The sequence below is a fragment of the Podarcis tiliguerta genome, assembly GCF_965153285.1.
Source record: "Podarcis tiliguerta genome assembly, chromosome: 16".
NCBI classification, from domain to species: Eukaryota; Metazoa; Chordata; class Lepidosauria; order Squamata; family Lacertidae; genus Podarcis; species Podarcis tiliguerta.
In genome coordinates, this window is record NC_139549.1 from 19,795,744 (window position 1) to 19,815,360 (window position 19,617).

Genomic DNA, 19,617 nt, shown 5'->3' on the forward strand with positions numbered 1-19,617 from the left:
CTTTCAAGTGCATCAGAGGAATTATGTGGTGGGTTGGTAGGAATACCCCCTTAGAGAAGGCAAGAGGAGGGGTGTCTTCTTTTCAAAGAAATCCAAAAGGTCAAGAAGTATAAGAGTTGGCATGTCCCAGTATTATGGAGAAACACGAAGGAGTGCAGAATCCAGTCAAACCATTAAGGATGCATTTGGTAGGAATCTGACTCAGGGCTGTCTTTAGCAGATGTGGTGCCGGGTGCAAATATCTGCCCAGCACCCCCATATTACCACGGATAGTGGGTGGGGGCCCCGAAGCTGCGCACTGCCAGTCGTGCCCCCCCCAACTCTCACCCATGCCGCTGCGCGAGAGAAATCCCCTTGGGAAGGAAGCTGCATGCCCACCAGCCATATAGTTGACAGGGCACAGCTGGCGGGTGTGCAGGGAAAGGGGAGGCTGCGGGTAAAGCCATGCAGCTCCCCCACTCACTGGGGTGCCCCTGAGAGACCGGCACCCTGGCGCAACGCACCACTAAGCCCTATGGGAAAGATGCCTCTGATCTGACTCACTCCTCCTTTCAACCACTGTTGATGAATATATCCCAAAGGGGTCGGTATGTTAGGCCCCATCTTCACTATGCATTTAAAGCACTATCGCACCCCTTTAAACAGTAATGTTTTTCCCCAAAAAATCATGGGAAGTGTAGTTTGTTATGGGTGATGAGCATTGCGGGGGGGGGGGGCTATTCTACCTCCCAGAGCTACAATTCAAAGAGTGGTTTAACCACCAGTCCCTCTTCCCAGGAACTCTGTGAACTGTAGCACTGTGAGGGAAATAGAGGCCACCTAACAACTCTCAGCACCTTTAACAGTTCCCAGGATTCCTTGGGGGAAGCCATGACTGTTTAAAGTGGTATGATCCTGCTAAATGTGTATATTGCAGATGGGCCCTTAGTTTGTTCCAGCAAAAGCAAACAGAACTGATATACGACCTGCATTTTGATCATGTCACAAAATAAGACCCTTCTGGGCCACAGGACACAGAGAAATAGAGTATATGGCAGGATATGTGCTACCAGGAAATCCATTAATTGTCATACTGGAGTATGTAAAAGAAGATGTTCTGTTAGAAGACATGGAGATGGTAAAACACTTTCTGACAACATCCCGGAAGGCAATTATGCCTTAAGTGCAGGGATAAAGCCTGGGCCAGATTATGAAAATAGGGACAGTGTCCAAATGATAAAATTAAGTAAGAGGGTGAGGGAATGGAGAGATATTGATGATCAGGGTACTGAAAAATGGGCCTCATTTGCTATGTGTGGGTGTCATAAAACTCAGGAAAAATGCTGAACTGAACATTTTATTGGGTGCATTGTAAAACATGAGGTTTCCATTGCCATAAAAAGATGAGAGGTGCTTGTAAGGGTTTTGCAAATTGCCTTGTAAAAGGATATCCTGCTTTTTCTTGTGTTTGTTACACTATTGGTTGCTTAATTTTATTATATTATTTGCTACCTCTCAGTAAAACAGCGACAGCGGAGTCCCTGCCACAGACAACTCTCCCCTTACGCAAAAGAGCAAGTTAGTGTAAAGGAGGATGGAAGGAGACAAAACCAGAATGAGTTGGCTCTGCCTTTCATTGCCTCTGGCGCCACCTGCTGTTGGGCTCCGTGCCTTCTGCCCTACCAGTCCCAGAGAGCGCCTGCCACCACTGGGTTGCCTTATCTTCCATGAAGCTGTGTAACGAAGGCCACTTTCACACCATATGTTTAAAGCACTACAATGCCATTTTAAACCGACATAGCTTCCCCCAAAGAATTCTCAGAGTTGAAAGTCTGCAACAGGTACTGAGAGTTGCTAGGAGGCATCTAGTTCCATTGCAGAGCAGCCAATTCCATAGTTCCCTGGGAAGAGGGATTGCTTGTGAAACCATTCTGGGAATTGTAGTTCTAGGAGGGCTATCGGGAATTACCTAACAGCTCTCAGCCTCCTTAACAGACCACCGTTCCCAACATCCTTTGGGAGAGGAAGCTATTACCGTTTAAAGTAGTATCACAAAACTTTACATGTATGGTGTGAATGTGGCCAAAAGTCAATAAAGAGGAAAAATAAAATACAGTCAACTCAAGCTGGTGTGAGAGAGAGGTTCAGATTGCTCTTGACAGAACTCTGATTTGTAGAAGGCTTTCCACTCCTCTTCCTGCTGCTGTCATTCAGTTCATTTCAACTCTGCCCTGTCTTTTCCCACGATAACCTTTCAATGCCTTTTCTGTCTCTTGGCTTCTTTTGCAGGGAATGGGCTATCTCCATGCCAAAGGCATCCTCCACAAGGACCTCAAGTCTAAAAATGTTTTCTATGACAACGGGAAGGTGGTGATCACAGACTTCGGCCTCTTCAGCATCTCAGGGGTTCTGCAAGCAGGCAGGTAGGTGACGGGCTCTGTGGGCCCATCGCTCTGCCTCTTAAATGTTCTCTTTTACCGGTAACAAACTGTTCGTTTTCAGGACAGATCTGGACAGGGTGCAAGAGTTGTGAGAACACGCAACAACTGATAAGCAGCATCAGGCAATGAGGTGGCAGAGCCAAAAGGGGGGAGGGTTTCTTGGCACAGGATGCGTCCCTCTGGGCTTCTCTGGCCCTAAGGAATCTCCCAAGACACACCTTTCTCCAGGTGACATCTCTCACCTGGAGAGGTTCACACTCTCCTTGAGCTTGTTTGTCTGCCTGGGATTGTGCTTTTCACCTCTGTTAATTCTTCTGCCTGAACAGAAGATGGAGAAGGGCATGTGAGCCCTTGCAGGAATTAGCCAAGTGTACAAAGTCGAAATTTGCATTCAGTGCTCCACCCACTTTTGCTTCTGGCCCTGCCCACTGCTGGCAAGTGGCCCCCACGAGATTGCCCGAAGGGAATGTGGCCCTCAGGCAGAATAAGTCTCTGCTCTCCTGTTCTAAATGCTCGTCCCTCCCCAGAAACTCCTGCAATCTGTTCTGAGATTTCCAGGTGAAGCTTCGCCTGCTGGCAACTCCTGATTTAGATGCAACTTACTGCCATCTCAGCTATTGTGAACTTTTTCCTCGCTGTTAATTTTTGCTCTATTGCAAAGCCGCCTGTGAGATAAATTGCATATTTTAATCCGTCTGTAATTATGGGGTGTCAGACGTGCCGGATTAGAGAAGGAGATAATGGGTTGCCCATGTCTCTCCCTCCTTCTGCAGCGGTGTAACGGTGTATTCGTTGTCAGATTGAAGTGGTAAACTGTGCTGTGGGTGGGTTTAACTTACGTATTCCCCTCAAGATGCTTGTCTATTTATACTCTCCCCCCCTTCCCCCCCATCATGTTCTCTCGGTCTATTTCTTGGACTTGGCCTTTTTTTATTCTGCCAATTTGATATCGGGGGAAATTGAAGGTTTTCCTGCGATCCACCTGCACTATGCGTTTAAAGCTGCATCCTGCCACTTTAAATAGCCAGGGCTTCCCCCAAAGAAGCACGGGAAGTGTAGTTTGTTAAGAGTAATGAGAGTTTTTAGGTGGCCTCTATTCCCTTTAGGGCCGCGGGTGGCACTGTGAGTTAAACCACAGAGCCTAAGACTTGCCGATCAGAAGGTCGGCGGTTCGAATTACAATTATATTACAATAGGGTTTTTTTGTTTTGTTTTCAACTAATTATCCTTAACGGTGCTTTTTTCTGGGGGTACACAGGGGTACACATACCCCTAAGCATTTTGTGAATCTTTGTACTTTAGTCCACTTACTGTATTTATTTCTCCTGATTTGAACTATAAAATGGTGATTTACTTGAGTCAAAATACCCCTAAACATTTTTTTTAGGGAAAAAAAGCCCTGATATTTTTAACCATCAGCTATCCACTTGCCAATTCCTGCAAGTACGATATGTTGACATTTCCAATATCCAGTTCTCAGAGTTCTTGTGGGGAAGCAATCACTTTTTAAAGTAGTATAATACTGTTTTGTGTGTGTAATGCAGATGGGAACTCAATCTGCAAAAATGACCAGTGCTGACATATAACCTGAAGTTTGATCATGTCCTTTTGGACCCCTATGAGAGCTGCTGTATTCCACTACATTTCAGGAAGAAGGAATAATATTACATTGTGTGAAAGCTCAGATATGAAGAAATTAACAGGGAGGGGAAATAGAAGAAATTCCAGTGTGAATGCAGCCCAGGGTAACTCCCCTGTAGAGATAGGGAGAATTTTGATTCAGTTCACATTAAAAGGTACAGTAAATATACCTTATTCTCAACCTGATCCAGCAGGCTCTTCTTCTATATAAATATACATTTATAATACAGTGGTACCTTGGTTCTCAAATGCCTTGGTTCTCAAACAACTTGGAACCCAAACACTGCAAACCTGGAAGTAAGTGTTCCGGCTTGCGAACTTTTTTCAGAAGCCGAACATGCTCCGTTTTGAGTGCCACACTTCCGTTTTGAGTGTTATGCTGAGATCTGTCTGTTTTGTTATTTATTTTGCGTTTTTGTTTTTGCGGCTCTTTTGTTTTTGTTTTTCTCACTGTGTGGAACCCAGTTTAGCTTCTGATTGATTGATTGTGTAACTGCAGTACATTGTTTATTGCTTCCATTTTATGGATCACTGGTCTCGTTAGATAGTAAAATTCATGTTGAATTGCTGTTTTAGGGGTTGTTTTTAAAAGTCTGGAATGGATTAATCCATTTTGCATTACTTTCTATGGGAAAGCGTGCCTTGGTTTTGGAACGCTTTGGTTTTGGAACGGACTTTTGGAACGGATTAGGTTTGAGAACAAAGGTACCACTGTACTGAAAATGAGAACCTGAGAACCCGAAAGAAGCCACAGTTGACTGATCAGCCTCTCCCGCCTCCCGCTGCTCTGCACCAACCTAAGCCCCCACCCCAGCTTAGCCTGGATTGTGACTCAGTGAAGGCGGTTCACAAACATAGGCAAACAGATCTGAAAACATCTGTCCCAGGGACAGCTCACCCTACCCAGGTGTGATTCATGGTTACTGCAGCTGGGAGTCTCGGGTTAGCTGTGGGCTCTCTTGGTTGCTGAAGCCCTTTGTTGGAGTCCTGCTAACGTGCCACTCACAACCACATCTTCCCATTTATTTGTTGTTACTCTGCAGAGGAAATTGCAGGGTTCCTCTCCCTGAAGAGCAAGAAGCGCTAATTAGTTGTGATACGTGAAATCCTTCTTCTGAGTGGCTGGAAGGAGAGCTTGAGAATCTTGGAAGATAAGGAGGCATCTTCTAGGCTTAGTGACAGCTCCCGGCATCGCCAGGCAGCTGCCTGTGTCCTAAGGCAGGGATGGAGAATTCTCTCCATTCTGAGGGACACATTTCCTTCCGTACAAGCTTCTGGAGGCCACGTGCCAGTGGTGGCTGGGACCAGGAGCAAAGGCAGGTGGGGCAAACGTGAGTTTCTTCACATACCTGCCCACGCCCCTCTCTAACCTCCATCCAGGCATTGCCAGAGTTCAAGAAGACTTACCAGTGAGGCAAAGACCATCACTGAGCGTGACAAGTAGGGCTTGTGAGGGATGTGGCCTGGGCAAAGTCCCAAGGACCAGACAGAGAAGCCTGGAGGGCACAAGTTGACCCCTCAGCGTGAAAGCCTCCAGCCCTGCACATGCATGAACACACATCCCATGACTCTGCAAGGCTCCTTTAAAGGTAAAGGGACCCTGACCGTTAGGTCCAGTTGTGACCGACTCTGGGGTTGCTCATCTTGCTTTATTGGCCGAGGGAGCCAGCGTACAGCTTCCGGCTCATGTGGCCAGCATGACTAAGCCGCTTCTGGCGAACCAGAGCAGCACACGGAAACGCCGTTTTGATTTTGTATATTTCAACCTTAAGAGCAGTTTTCCCCTGGCTTTCCAAATGAACTGCTGAAGAGTAAAGGAATAAAGCATTTGGAGTGGAGCTTTCAGCCATATATATATAATTGGAGGCAGGGGGATACTCCGAAGCAGTGACTCTTGAAATTAGCATAGGGGTTTTTACGAGTCCCCATTTTCATCTGCGGTTTCGTGGGTGTGGTGAATGGAATGTAAGTTACTGGAACAAATTGTTAAGAAGCGAACAGAGCGATCCTAGCTATAGGAAGCTGGTGTCACTTGCTTCAGTGGCTTCAGGTAAGGTGCTGTAATATACCTCTGTTCCAATCTCTGTTCAGGAGCGGGGCTCCTTCTGGCTGAGCCAACCTGAGCCTGGCAGAGAGAAAACAAATCTTTAAACCAGAGTTTGACTTATATCACCCTTTTTTGTCAGTGTACGTTCTGCTGGGTTTGCCAGGCCATGTGCTTCAGCTGAAAGAGGATTGAAAGAGGTGTACCTCTCTCCTCCCCCGTCCCCGTCCAGCCATGCCCCTGGAGCACCCATTTTTTTTGGGGGGGGGGGACTTACACCAGCTTAACTTTTGCCAGCTAAGCCCTGACTGAGCCAGCCTAGTCCCAGCTCGGCAGGGTATTTAATTATTTATTATTTAAGAATACTGAGAAACTAACCAAGGAGATGCTGGGTTGAGGGAGCTACATCGGGGTACCCCTGGCTGAGCCAGGATGAGGGAGTTATGCCGGCGTAGCCCTGGCTCAGTTAAGACCACCTGAGACCCACCTCCTCTGTGCTCATCCTGGTGGACCTTGCCTTTGGATTGCCCTGTAAGCCAACAATCAGAACTCATTTGAGGTGCTGGAATTCTTGGCTGGATAACTCCATAACAAGCACAGGAGCCAACTCCCAGTGGCCGAGGTCCATTCACCCCTCTGATAAAATATTAGAGGAGGCCGTGGCCCTCCAATGTTAATGGGCATTGCCATTCTTATTGTGTGTTTGCACCACGTCATGTGATTGATTATGGGGGGGGGGCTTACCTGCCCCCACCCGATATTTTATTCACGTTGGCACCCCAGAAAACAGGCATTTTTGTGGTTTTTCTGCTTTGCTGAGAAACGCCATTTCTCCACGTTGTTGGCATAAGACAGGTGTCAGGATTCAAACTCGCAGCAGATCCCAAACTGGTGACCTGAGTGGTATGAGGAGGGACTCCAGCTCTTTACCCAGCTTTGGGCAAAGAACAAAACTCCAAAGGAGGTCAACCACTACTGCCAAGGAGGCATCCTTCTACTGAGGAGCCAGAGAAGGTCGACTCCTGACCCCTACAGAACCTTTGACCCTTTGGGTGTTGTTGGACTCCAGTTCCCATCTGCCGCAGCTAGCATGGCTGATGGCCAAGGGTCATAGGAGTTGCAGTTCAGCAACATCTACAGAGGTGAAGGTTAGGTAGGGTGGAAGGCAAGGAGCCCAACAGTAGGGAGAGTCAGAACTAATGACAGGCAGAGCTAACTCGTTTTGTTCCCATCCTCACTACTGAGTTCTGTTGTTGTTGTTGCTGTTGTTTAGTCGTGTCCGACTCTTCGTGACCTCATGGACCAGAGCACGCCAGGCCCTTCTGTCTTCCCCTGCCTCCTGCAGTTTGGTCAAACTCATGCTGGTAGCTTCGAGAACACTGTCCAACCATCTCGTCCTCTGTCGTCCCCTTCTCCTTGTGCCCTCCATCTTTCCCAACATCAGGGTCTTTTCCAGGAAGTCTTCTCTTCTCATGAGGTGGCCAAAGTATTGGAGCCTCAGCTTCAGGATCTGTCCTTCCAGTGAGCACTCAGGGCTGATTTCCTTCAGAATGGATAGGTTTGATCTTCTTGCAGTCCATGGGACTCTCAAGAGTCTCCCCCAGCACCATAACTCAAAAGCATCAATTCTTCGGCGATCAGCCTTCTTTATGGTCCAGCTCTCACAAGGGTGTAAAACCTGAGACCAAGGAGGAGGTCAAACCTGACAGCTCTAAGGAGGAGGAAGCTGTGGGTGGTGCGGTTTTGACTGCAGTAGGATCTGTAGTCAGGGAATGGGAATATGAAGATGAGTGGTGGCTGCTGCTGTCCACTGGGACAGGGAGGGTGTAAGGCAGGAGGCCAGCAGTAGGTAGAGCCAGAGACAATGGCAGGTGGAGCCAATTCCAGTTTTGTCCCTTGCTTCCTCACTGGTGAGATCTATAAACATGACACTAAGACTATGGAGGAGGAAGCTGACAGACAGTGACACCCCCTGGGCTGGTTATAAGAAGATAGGCAAGGGGGCGGCGGCTTGCTGAGGGGATACTGCAGTTGGTGGGGCAGTGCCCCATCTGCTGTAATGGACCAATGTCCTCTGCATAGCAGGTCCGCTTGGCAACAAGGCAATGAAACCACAATGTGACACTGAGCACGGAGTATAATATGGCTGCAACAGTGAGAAGGGGAAAGTTGGCACCCTCTTACCTTACACGTTCCGGCACCATCGTTTTCCTTTGTGTCCCGCCGCCCGCCCAAGTTCTTAAAATGTATCCCGTCTCTTTTTAAATTAATTCCTAAGCCTTGGAGGTCTTGAACAAATCCAATTACAGAAGCACATTCTCATTGGCTCTTTCAGTTTTTTAAACCAGAAAGCGAGCAGGGTGACCCCAAATATATATATATATATATATATGTATTCTTCTGTGCTTCGTCGCACCAGTCCGGAACATTGTGTATTAGAGAAGAAGGCAGCTTACTGTTTCTTAAAGGTTTTATTTGGCTTTAAAGCAACGCTTACAAGATTAGCGTTATCTTTTTCTGAGAGACCTGCAGATGCATTCTTCATAATCCTAGGGAAAGTTACTTATCTAGTCATTGATTTGCAGTATTTTCCAGTATTTTTAATACTGACGTTAATACTAATTTAATACCAATTTCATACTAATTTCTGTATTTTTCAGTAGTGATACTTTTATTTAGTTACTTTAATAATATTAATTTTTAATCAATGAATAAATACATTTAAATACTTGATTTAACTCAAGCTTCCTCAACCTCGGCCCTCCAGATGTTTTGAGACTACAATTCCCATCATCCCTGACCACTGGTCCTGCTAGCTAGGGATCATGGGAGTTGTAGGCCAAAAACATCTGGAGGGCTGAGTTTGAGGAAGCCTGATTTCAATGATGGTTGTGGAGCCTCAGACTTCTTTGTTTAGCCTCTGGAATTTCTCAGGCCACACCCCCTATCCTCAGGCCACACCCCTTGTTGGTGCTGCTTCACAGCCTCCAGGCATGCTTATTACTTAGCCAGAATATATACTTATTTATTTTATTCCAGCATACATAGTATATAAACAGAAACAAGAACAATGAATGTAACATACCCTCCAACATGTCTCTAATGAAAATAGGGATGTCTCATTCCATAATGATTATTTTACTATTTATACCCCACATATTTTACTGGGTTGCCCCAGCCAATCTCAACAGCTTCCAATAAAATAAAAAATAAATTTATATATATATATATAAAACACACACACACACACAAACACACATATATACAAAATAATAATATAATAATATAAAAATAAAAACAATAAAACATTAAACATTAAAAAATACCTCCCAATACAGAATTGCCTTCAGATGGCTCGGGGCCCAGATAACTTTAACTTGGGACCCTCCAACATTTCTCCAATGAAAATAGGGACGTCCTAAGGAAAAATGGGACATTTTGGGATCAAATCAGAAACCGGGATGGCTTCTCTAAATCAGGAATGTCTCTGGAAAATAGGGACACTTGGAGGGTCAGATGTACTAATTTAACAATGACAGACATGTCAAAAGACGGGGTAAATAGGTGCGTCTTCATCATTTACCAAAAGCTGTACGATTGTAGGGAGGGAGTCCCACTGCTTTGGAGCCAATACAGAAAAGGCCGTGTTCTGAGCCACAACCCCCTCAGCCTCTGTTGGTAGTGGAACAACTGAGAGGACCCCCTCTGCTGATCTTAGGATCCAGGAACGTTTGTGGACAAGGAGCCAGACTTTTGGGCATGAAAAACTGAGATAAACTGTAATAGATAGATTCACCAACCTGCTACTTGTAACACCCATCCTTACCTGGAAACAAAGAAATATGACAATCTCCATAGCAATATGCCATTGCATTATGTTATAATCGTAACATAAACTGCTGTGTGAGGTCATTTGGAAAAATGGCATATATACACTGTGAATAATTAAATTCATAATTGGTAAGATAAATTGAAATGTGTGGAAATGCCAAGACCAGCAACAGGCTCCCTGACTGGATGTTTCTCTCTGTCTCTCGCTGTAGGAGAGAAAACAAACTGCGGATCCAGAATGGCTGGTTATGTCATTTAGCCCCGGAGATCATCCACCAGCTCTCACCTGACACAGAAGAAGACAAGCTTCCTTTCTCCAAGCACTCGGATGTCTTTGCCCTTGGGTAGGTGCCTTAGTTCAGTGTTTTTCAACCACTGTTCCGTGGCACACTAGTGTGCCGCGAGATGTTGCCTGGTGTGCCGTGGGGAAAATAGAAAAATTCGAAAGATTTTTTTAAAAAAGTCAAATTTTCACCCACTAGGCGGGCACCGGACTGTGTCCACCCTATTTTCCATCCGTCCTGGGTGGGGATCAGATCGGATGGGATCGGATGAGAGCGGACACGTGGTCCGCTCTCATCCGATTCCCCATAGAGAGCAGCGGGGCTCTGACATCTCCCTCTCCGCACACAGTGGTGGTGTGCCTCGTGATTTTTTTCATGAAACAAGTGTGCCTTTGCCCAAAAAAGGTTGAAAAACACTGCCTTAGTTGCATGGGGGTGAGTAGAGGGGTGGCAACGGAATGCAGTGGGTCCATGTGTTTGCTTTCTGGTACCAGGCTCAATGCGCCCACCAAAGAGATGAGCAAACTTGGGTCCCATCTGCACTGCACATTTAAAGCAGTTATCATCCCACTTTGAACAGGCATGGCTTCCTCCAAAGAAACCTGGGAGCTGTAGTTTGCGAAGGGTGCTGAGACTTGTTAGGAGGTCCCCTTCGCAGAGCTACAATTCTCAGGGTTCCCTGGGAAAAGGGACTGGTTGTTAAACCACTCTGGGAATAATAAAGGGTCTCTTAACAGCTCTCAGCACCCTTAGCTGACTCTTCTCTTGCCCTTGGAGTGTTCACCAGCCAGTGTGGTGTAGTGGTTAAGAGCGGTGGACTCGTAATCTGGGGAACCGGGTTCGATTCCCCGCTCCTCCACATGCAGCTGCTGAGTGACCTTGGGCTAGTTATACTTCTCTGAAGTCTATCAGCCTCACTCACCTCACAGAGTGTTTGTTGTGGGGGAGAAAGGGAAAGGAGAATGTTAGCCGCTTTGAGACTCCTTAGGGTAGTGATAAAGTGGGATATCAATTCCAAACTCCTCCTTCTTCCTTTGCACTACCCTGAGATGTTTTTGGCTAGATGGAATGTGTCCTAGATCTCTGATCTAGATCTTGCTTGGGTGCATGGAGTATGGAGAGGGGTGGGACAAGCCTATGGTATTACACACATGCCTACAAATGCACTTATTGATGAAAATGATGTATGGAAGTGCATACAATTGCTTGCAAACAATTCCTCAAAACTGCATGTGTTTGTTAGGAGAAATTTGCACAAAAATGCTGGTGAATTTTCACAAGGCACTAAAAACAGATAAAAGTGAATTGCAGGTTGCTGAAGAAATGCGGAGAACTGAATTTCGACAGTAGAACAGACTCCATAGGGGGGTGGCGGACTCTCTTTGTAAGCAGAGGTTGGGTGACCGTCTGTCAGGCATGCTTTAATTAAAAATGCCTGCATTGCAGGGGGTTGGACTAGATGATCCTCGGGACCCCTTCCAACTTTACAGTTCTATGATTCTATTATCCCATCCCTGCTGCTAATACACTGGCAACATTAGCATGCATCCCCAGATGTTGGGGCATGACAAGTGGGGGGTGGGATAGTTGAGTCTTGTGCATGGATAGACGCCTCTTGGGTGAATGTCCTGAACAGAAAAAGTTTAGGAGCTACAGTGCAAAACTGTGGGCATTGTGTCTCCCCTAATGTACTTTTCATTTGTGTGATTAATTGCCCTGCTCTGTAGCAGAGGGAGGTGGAGACATCCTTTTTGTAAGCAGTCCCATCGCCCTCTGATGATATCTTTGTTCAGGCACAGAGAAGACTATAGTTTTTTATTCGATGGATTAATTTTCCCCTACTCCACTGTGATAGACACCTTAAAGAGCGCAGCATTGAAGCGATTAGCTTATACTGAGTTCTTATCTGATAGCGCAGTTTCATCCAAAAAATACAGCAATTAAACCCAGTATATGCTTTCAGTATAACTTTAACCCAAAATACAGCGGGGGAAAGTAATTATAGGATTTTTTTTTTAAAATCAGACTAAGCTCCTAGCAAACTTTTTCAATTTGAAAGTTTGCATAGAAAAAACACCAGCCTTTTTTTTTTTTTTTAAACACACACACAAAGTAACAGGCGCTTGGTTCAAAATGGCTGCTATTTTTCAGCGAACTTTGTATGATTCCACAATGGGCGAGCCACAGGGGTTGTCAAGCCTTTGGGGGCTTCTGACACAGATTGCTGTGAAGGGGAAGGCATGGCAAGTCACAAAATGGCTGCTGTATGGACATGGCATATAACAAAATGGCTGCCACATCTAAACAAAAAAGTGACAGAACCACAAAATTCCCCCTCAAAAGTCCATACCCCTACACCCCAATCTGTATCACAGGAATGAGAATACAGTGGTACTTTGGTTCTCAAACTTAATCCTTTCTGGAAGTCTGTTCCAAAACCAAAGTGTTCCAAAACCAAGGCATGCTTTCCCATAGAAAGTAATACAAAATGGATTAATCCATTCCAGACTTTTAAAAACAACCCCTAAAACAGCAATTTAACATGAATTTTACTATCTAACGAGACCATTGATCCATAAAATGAAAGCAATAAATAATGTACTGCAGTCACACAATCAATCAATCAGTAACTGAACTGGGTCACAAAAACAACAAAAAAGCCACAAAAACACAAAATAAATAGCAAAAACAGACAGACTCTCAAATCGGAACTGTAACACTAAAAACGGAGCATATTCAGCTTCCGAAAAAAGTTCGCAAACAGGAACACTTACTTCTGGGTTTGCTGTATTTGGGTTCCAAGTTGTTTGAATAACCAAGGTACAGATCAAGCAGGATGTTGATACAAATCCATGGAAAAGCAGTCATTCAGTAAACAGACAATTTTACCCAACCCACGCTTCAGATGTAGACTGGATATGGAAACTGAAACAAAGTTGTCCCTTGATATCTGCACTTCTGTGGATTTTCATGCTGCAGTACTCTAGCCAAGTAATGCATAAATTATTAGTGAAACTTTTGCATACAAAAATGTGGATGCTAGAATAAATGTACAGTAAAATGTGGACAACTTTTCACGAGGACTTACAGGGGGAAAATAGTTATTGCAAACTGATGTGGCAATGTGGAGAACTGAACTTAAAAGAGGAAACATGCTCCTAAACATGGAAGCTCAATTCTGCAGCTATTCACTCGTTAAAAGTTCCTCATCAAATATAAATGATAAGAGCTGCTTTGTACTGCTGAGTCCCACCAAAGGGGTCTGACCAGCACAGTTCCTGGAAATGTACTGTAGGTTCATAGACTATTTGGAGAACTGAATGATTGCATACCCTCCAACATTTCTCCTATGAAAATAGGGACATCCCATTCCATAATGATTGTTTCACTATTTATGCCCTGGGGAGAGTCCTGAGGGGCCATCTTTGGCCCAAGAGACCTGAAGGTCCCCATCCCTTGACAGGGATGATGGCGCAACCCCACACCTGAGCTCTGGGAGTCTCTGCAGATGTCATAGAGAGGTGTAAGGTTTGTGCGTTACTAACGCTGCTTTCTCTCCCAACAGCACCATCTGGTATGAACTGCATGCTCGGGAATGGCCATTCAAGACGCAGCCTGCCGAGGCCATAATTTGGCAAGTTGGCCGAGGGATGAAGCCGAATCTCAGCCAGATTGGCATGGGCAAGGAGATCTCAGTAGGTGGCTTGGGGCTCTTTGAAAGGGGGAGGGAAGGCACAGAGACTTGGAAAGATGTTGATGTTTGCTCATCTTGGTGACTCACAGATCGGGGGAAGGGAGAGAAATTCAATTCAGTTCTCGTTTAGAGGCGAATCGATCCGTTTTGCACTTTCTGATACAACACGAGGGCTGAAATACGGCCATCTTTCAAGAGTCACACTCACTCGGATTTGGGGACGCCGTGCTCAAACCAGCCAGGCTTTTCAAAAATGCATATTTTAGAGTATAGCATGCATGAAAACAAAGGTATTCACAAAAATAAGAGATAAAGATGGTCCCTGTTAAGAAAAACTGATTGCAAAAATGTGTGCACTACTTAAAACTGAATACAAAATATGTGTTCATTACTATCACCAAAATGTTGATGGATTTTCACGATTGAGCTTTAACTTTTGTGCAAGGTGCCCCATGGGAGTCAGATTTTCTGGAAAGGAGATTTGAGGAAACCCCAGGGATTGGTAGCTGCTGGGTAGAAGACACCATACTTTACATTGTACATTGTGTTATGAGTTTTGGGGAGGGGTTAGTCTGCATGATGCCCCATAGTCTCTTCTAATCCTTGGGGTCCTGTATCTGGTGGAAAAGGAATGCATAACAGCATTCATCTTGGTGACTCACAGATCGGGGGAAGGGAGAGAAATTCAATTCAGTTCTCGTTTAGAGGCGAATCGATCCGTTTTGCACTTTCTGATACAACACGAGGGCTGAAATACGGCCATCTTTCAAGAGTCACACTCACTCGGATTTGGGGACGCCGTGCTCAAACCAGCCAGGCTTTTCAAAAATGCATATTTTAGAGTATAGCATGCATGAAAACAAAGGTATTCACAAAAATAAGAGATAAAGATGGTCCCTGTTAAGAAAAACTGATTGCAAAAATGTGTGCACTACTTAAAACTGAATACAAAATATGTGTTCATTACTATCACCAAAATGTTGATGGATTTTCACGATTGAGCTTTAACTTTTGTGCAAGGTGCCCCATGGGAGTCAGATTTTCTGGAAAGGAGATTTGAGGAAACCCCAGGGATTGGTAGCTGCTGGGTAGAAGACACCATACTTTACATTGTACATTGTGTTATGAGTTTTGGGGAGGGGGAAAGATGGGTGTGTGCAGAGACCTTTCTAACCCCTGGATCCAGCAAGTGTTAAAACTAGCTTCCTGATGAGGTGATTGCCTGGGTGATGGGCCATTAGGAGAACAAAAGAAGTGGACCTATGTGAGACAGCAAATGGTTGGAGGGACCTCTTCCCTCAACTGGCTGATAGTTAGAAAAAGGCAAAGGCAAACATTGAGAGCTGGAAATCATGTGTGCTAGAAGCAAAGCAGCAAGCTGGGTACTGAGAGAGACAGAACAATGCTTGATTTCTGCTTGAGTCCAAGGCTGCAGCTATGGGAGGAAAAAAGAGAGACCCTTTTGGGGTAGTAAAGCCCCTCCATCGTTGGCTCAGTTTGCATAAATGTGTCAATAAACCACACGTGGACATGTCTCCTTTCGCTCTCGTCCTTTGCACATCCTTTCCTTCCCATTGCCTTGCAGGACATCCTTCTCTTTTGCTGGGCCTTTGAGCAAGAGGAACGGCCGACCTTCACCAAGCTGATGGAGATGCTGGAGAAATTGCCAAAGCGGAACCGTCGCCTTTCTCACCCTGGACACTTCTGGAAGTCAGCAGAGTAAGACCGACATCCTCAGAGAGAGGAAGCTCCTAGGCTGATCATTTGTTCTACACTGACCAGCAGCTGCTCTCTAGGAATTCAGACAGGGAGTCTCTTTGGTGATGCTGGGGGTCGAATTTGGCAGCTTCTTTGTGCAAATCAGATGCTCTGCCACTGAGCTACAGGGTTTACATATGCTCTATACAGTGGAACCTTGGTTCCTGAACGTAACCCATTCCAGAAGTCCGCTCGACTCCCGAAACTGTTTGAAAACCAAGGCTCAGCTTCCGATTGGCTGCAGAAGCTTCCTGTACTCAAGCGGAAGCTGTGTCGGACGTCCAGCTTCTGAAAAACGTTCAAAAACTGGAACACCTACTTCCAGGTTTTTCTGCATCTGGGAGCCAATTTGTTCGTCAGCTAAGCCGTTCAAGAACCAAGGTTCCACTGTACATTTAAAGCACTAGGAGGTGACATTGCAGGAGCTTGGACTACCCTTTGGTAGATATTACAGCTGTCTCCTGATGGCTAAAGAACAGAAGGTCTGCAGTGATAAACAGATGTGTTTAGGGAGGAAGTTCCTTGACTGGAATGCCTTGACGGACAGAAGTACACTCTGCAGGCACTCACTTGCTCCTTCCTTGATAAATCCTCATGCTGCTGAGCTGGGTATTTTGAGCAGCTTCCAAGGCAGTTCCAACTGGGGTCCAGTTAAGCCATCAGCTTGCACAGACATTTATGTCAAGGGCTTATCAGCAGCCCAGCAATGATAAAATAGCTGGCTTTAGGAATTCTAGCTGAGGCCGCCTGGTGCTTGCCTCCAGCACCGCTCACTGTGCTGACAGATCTCCCTCGGGTATAAATTTGGGGCTGTCCCCAACACACACTCACATCCGTTGCTAAGCCAACTGCCTGCTCACAGCTTGAAGTGAGCAATGCAAGATGTTTCTTCTCCTTCCCGGGCTCAGAGCTTGGGGAGGGTTTTCAAGAGGGGAAGAGAGAGAGAGGCCTTTGAGCAGGAACTGTGCCTCTTGCAAAAATTCTTTCCACCCCAGACTTTCTGCTAAGCAAATAACTAAGAGCCAATGTGGTGTAGTGATTGGGGGGTTGGACTTGGGCTTGGGAAACCAGGGTTCGAATCTCCACCCCACCCTGCCCTGCCCGTGAAGCTGACAGGGTGACCTTGGGGCAGTCACTGCCTCGTAGCATAACCTATCTCAAAGGGTTGTTATAAGGATAAAATCATGGGGGAGGGGACTACGTATACCACCTTGAGCTCCTTGGAGAAAAAATTGGGACAGAAATGAAAGTAGATAGGTGGGTAAGTAGGTAGAACTTTTTGGAAGACCAGGCCCCAATGGTCCACACACCGTGTGTGTGTGTGTGTGTGTGTGTGTAGGTATATTAGTTTATTTATTTCATAAAATTTATATAACATGTGATTATTATTTTTTTTAAAAAATCCCTCAAATAATTGTCATAAATTTTAAAACAGTGAAAAGAGATTAAAGCAACTATTTAAAACATTTAAATATAATTAAAATAAACCATAAGCTAAAAACCACATCACCTGTCTGGATAGGCTGGCCTAAACAAAAAAATGTTTTTAATCAGACACCCAAAAGAGAACAATGAATCCAGCTGCCTGGGGTCAATAGGCAGGGAGTTCCGAAGTGTAATTGGAAGCTCCATAATAATAATAATAATAATAATAATAATAATAATAATAATAATAATAATAATTGGAGTTCTTTCCAATTATTAGGACCAGCGGTTTGGGGATTGGCATTATCGAGCAAAAAGATTGGTACCATGGTCAGAAAAATAAATACCCCAGTGAGGTTGGTGCATTAAGGCAAGTGGGGCATTGCCCCACCAACCTGCCTTCTGGTTTACCACCAAATCAGGGGAATAGCACCGCTCGTCTGCTTCCTCCTCCTCCTTTTTAGTCTCAGCGTTGCCCCTTGTAAAAAGGTAAAGGTACCCCTGCCCGTACGGGCCAGTCTTGACAGACTCTAGGGTTGTGCGCCCATCTCACTCAAAGAGGCCGGGGGCCAGCGCTGTCCGGAGACACTTCCGGGTCACGTGGCCAGCGTGACATCGCTGCTCTGGCGAGCCAGAGCCGCACACAGAAACGCCGTTTACCTTCCCGCTAGTAAGCGGTCCCTATTTATCTACTTGCACCCGGGAGTGCTTTCGAACTGCTAGGTTGGCAGGCGCTAGGACCGAACAATGGGAGCGCACCCCGCCGCGGGGATTCGAACCGCCAACCTTTCGATCGGCAAGCCCTAGGCACTGAGGCTTTAACCCACAGCGCCACCCGCGTAGAACTCACAAATCTAGCATCAGTTGGCTCAGCCTGCCACTGGCTCTGGCGCCACCTAGTGTTGGGCTCCCTGCTTTCTACCCTACCCAGGATGCAGTGAGATGAGCCTCCAAAGGAATTGCATTGCCTCATTTGCTCCATCCTGTTTCACCTTTCTTCTCTCTGCTTCCTTCCAGGCTGTGATGGATGGCTCAAAATGACGGTGCCTTTCGTACGCTTTTCTTCCTCTCGTCGACCACCACCACCACCTTCTCCTCCTCTTCTCCTTGTTCTGCGAGAAGGCCGGAGCAGGGAAGCGAAGCTTGGGAGCGCTCCTGAGGACAAGGAGACACGCACTCGCTCTGGTCTCTGGAAGGGGGAGCGCCTCCTGGCTAGCCAGAGGAGCACCACGCTCTGCTGGGGGGTCCAGAAGGATCCCGTGAGCGGGTGAAAATCAGGTTCGATGCCAGATAGCCCCTGCCAGGCAAGCGGCAGAGGGGGGTGCCCTCTGCTCGCCCTCAGGGTGCGAAAGACGTTGGAGGGCCAGTTGGCGGCAGGTGGTCTTTGAAACCCTCCCCAGCGGTGATTCTTGCTTAAGTGGGGGCAACAAACTTCATCAGACACTCAAAGGTTCTTAGGACCTCGCCAGCACCCTCTGAAACCAACGGAGGAGAGGGATAGAAAGAGTGTGTGTAATATTTTGTTTTTGTTTCGTTTTATCCTGTTTCATTGCACCTAGTGGTGGAAGTGAGGTTTTCAGCTGTTTCCCAACATAGGGGTGTGTGTGTGTGTGTGGTTTATTTGGGGAAAGAGGCCTTGTCTCTAGAACCTTTCAAGAACTCCTAAAGCCTCAGGCCCTCGGAGGTCTAATGTGGCCCTCTGAGCCTCTCTCCTTGGCCCTTGGAACTCTGCCCAGACCACGCCTCCAAGGCCACACCCCTCTCTGCCCCCTGCTGTGCCCCCATTGGTTAATTTCCCCTGGCTGGAATGTGTCCTTGAACGGTGAAAAGTTGGGGGTGCACATGGACTTTTGGTCACACCCACCACTGGTATGTGGCCCTCAAAAGGTTGTGCACAGGGAAATGTGGCCTTCAAGCTGAGAAAGGTTCCGTCCATGCCATCAGTGGTGGTATATTTATTGTTTCAGCCCTACTTCACTGTCTCTGTTGCTTCCTCTTTCTCTCTCTCTCTTGGTTACACATACCAGATGTCAGGATGTGAGAACAGGATGCTAGACTAAATTCACCCATGGATTGGCCTGGTCCAGCAAGGCCATTATTATGAGGTCTCCTCCAACTGTATGATTCCTTAATTCCCAAATTTGCCAAGAAGCTATTTCACCAGGAATAATTCATTCTTTTTCAAAGCTGTCACCAGCTCAGCACTTACCGTATTTTTCGCTCTATAAGACGCACCAGACCACAAGACGCACCTAGTTTTTGGAGGAGGAAAACAAGAAGAAAAAAATTTCTGAATCTCAGAAGCCAGAACAGCAAGAGGGATCGCTGCGCAATGAAAGCAGCAATCCCTCTTGCTGTTCTGGCTTCTGGGATAGCTGCGCAGCCTGCATTCGCTTCATAAGACGCACACGCATTTCCCCTTACTTTTTAGGAGGGAAAAAGTGAGTCTCATAGAGCAAAAAATATGGTAAGTGCCGGAGAGCTGGCTAGCTTCCTGTTGATGGGCTGGGAACAACAAAC

At 46.2% G+C, this 19,617-nt stretch overlaps 1 protein-coding gene across 2 annotated transcripts in view; it reads left to right on the forward strand.

Moving 5' to 3' along the window:
• KSR2 (kinase suppressor of ras 2) overlaps positions 1-18,920 on the forward strand; it is a gene marked incomplete at its 3' end in the record, with an annotated part of 182,392 nt that extends 163,472 nt beyond the window's left edge. Inside the window, exons 14-18 of one of the 2 annotated variants that reach the window (XM_083417454.1) lie at positions 2,269-2,402; positions 10,149-10,280; positions 13,786-13,915; positions 15,500-15,633; positions 18,115-18,920. In XM_083417454.1, coding sequence (XP_083273580.1) covers positions 2,269-2,402; positions 10,149-10,280; positions 13,786-13,915; positions 15,500-15,633; positions 18,115-18,121 — 537 coding nt within the window. Of the gene's footprint in view, positions 1-2,268; positions 2,403-10,148; positions 10,281-13,785; positions 13,916-15,499; positions 15,638-18,114 lie in introns of those variants that run through there. The other variant, XM_083417455.1, reaches the window with a different exon arrangement.
• Between the last annotated feature and the right edge of the window lie 697 nt (positions 18,921-19,617).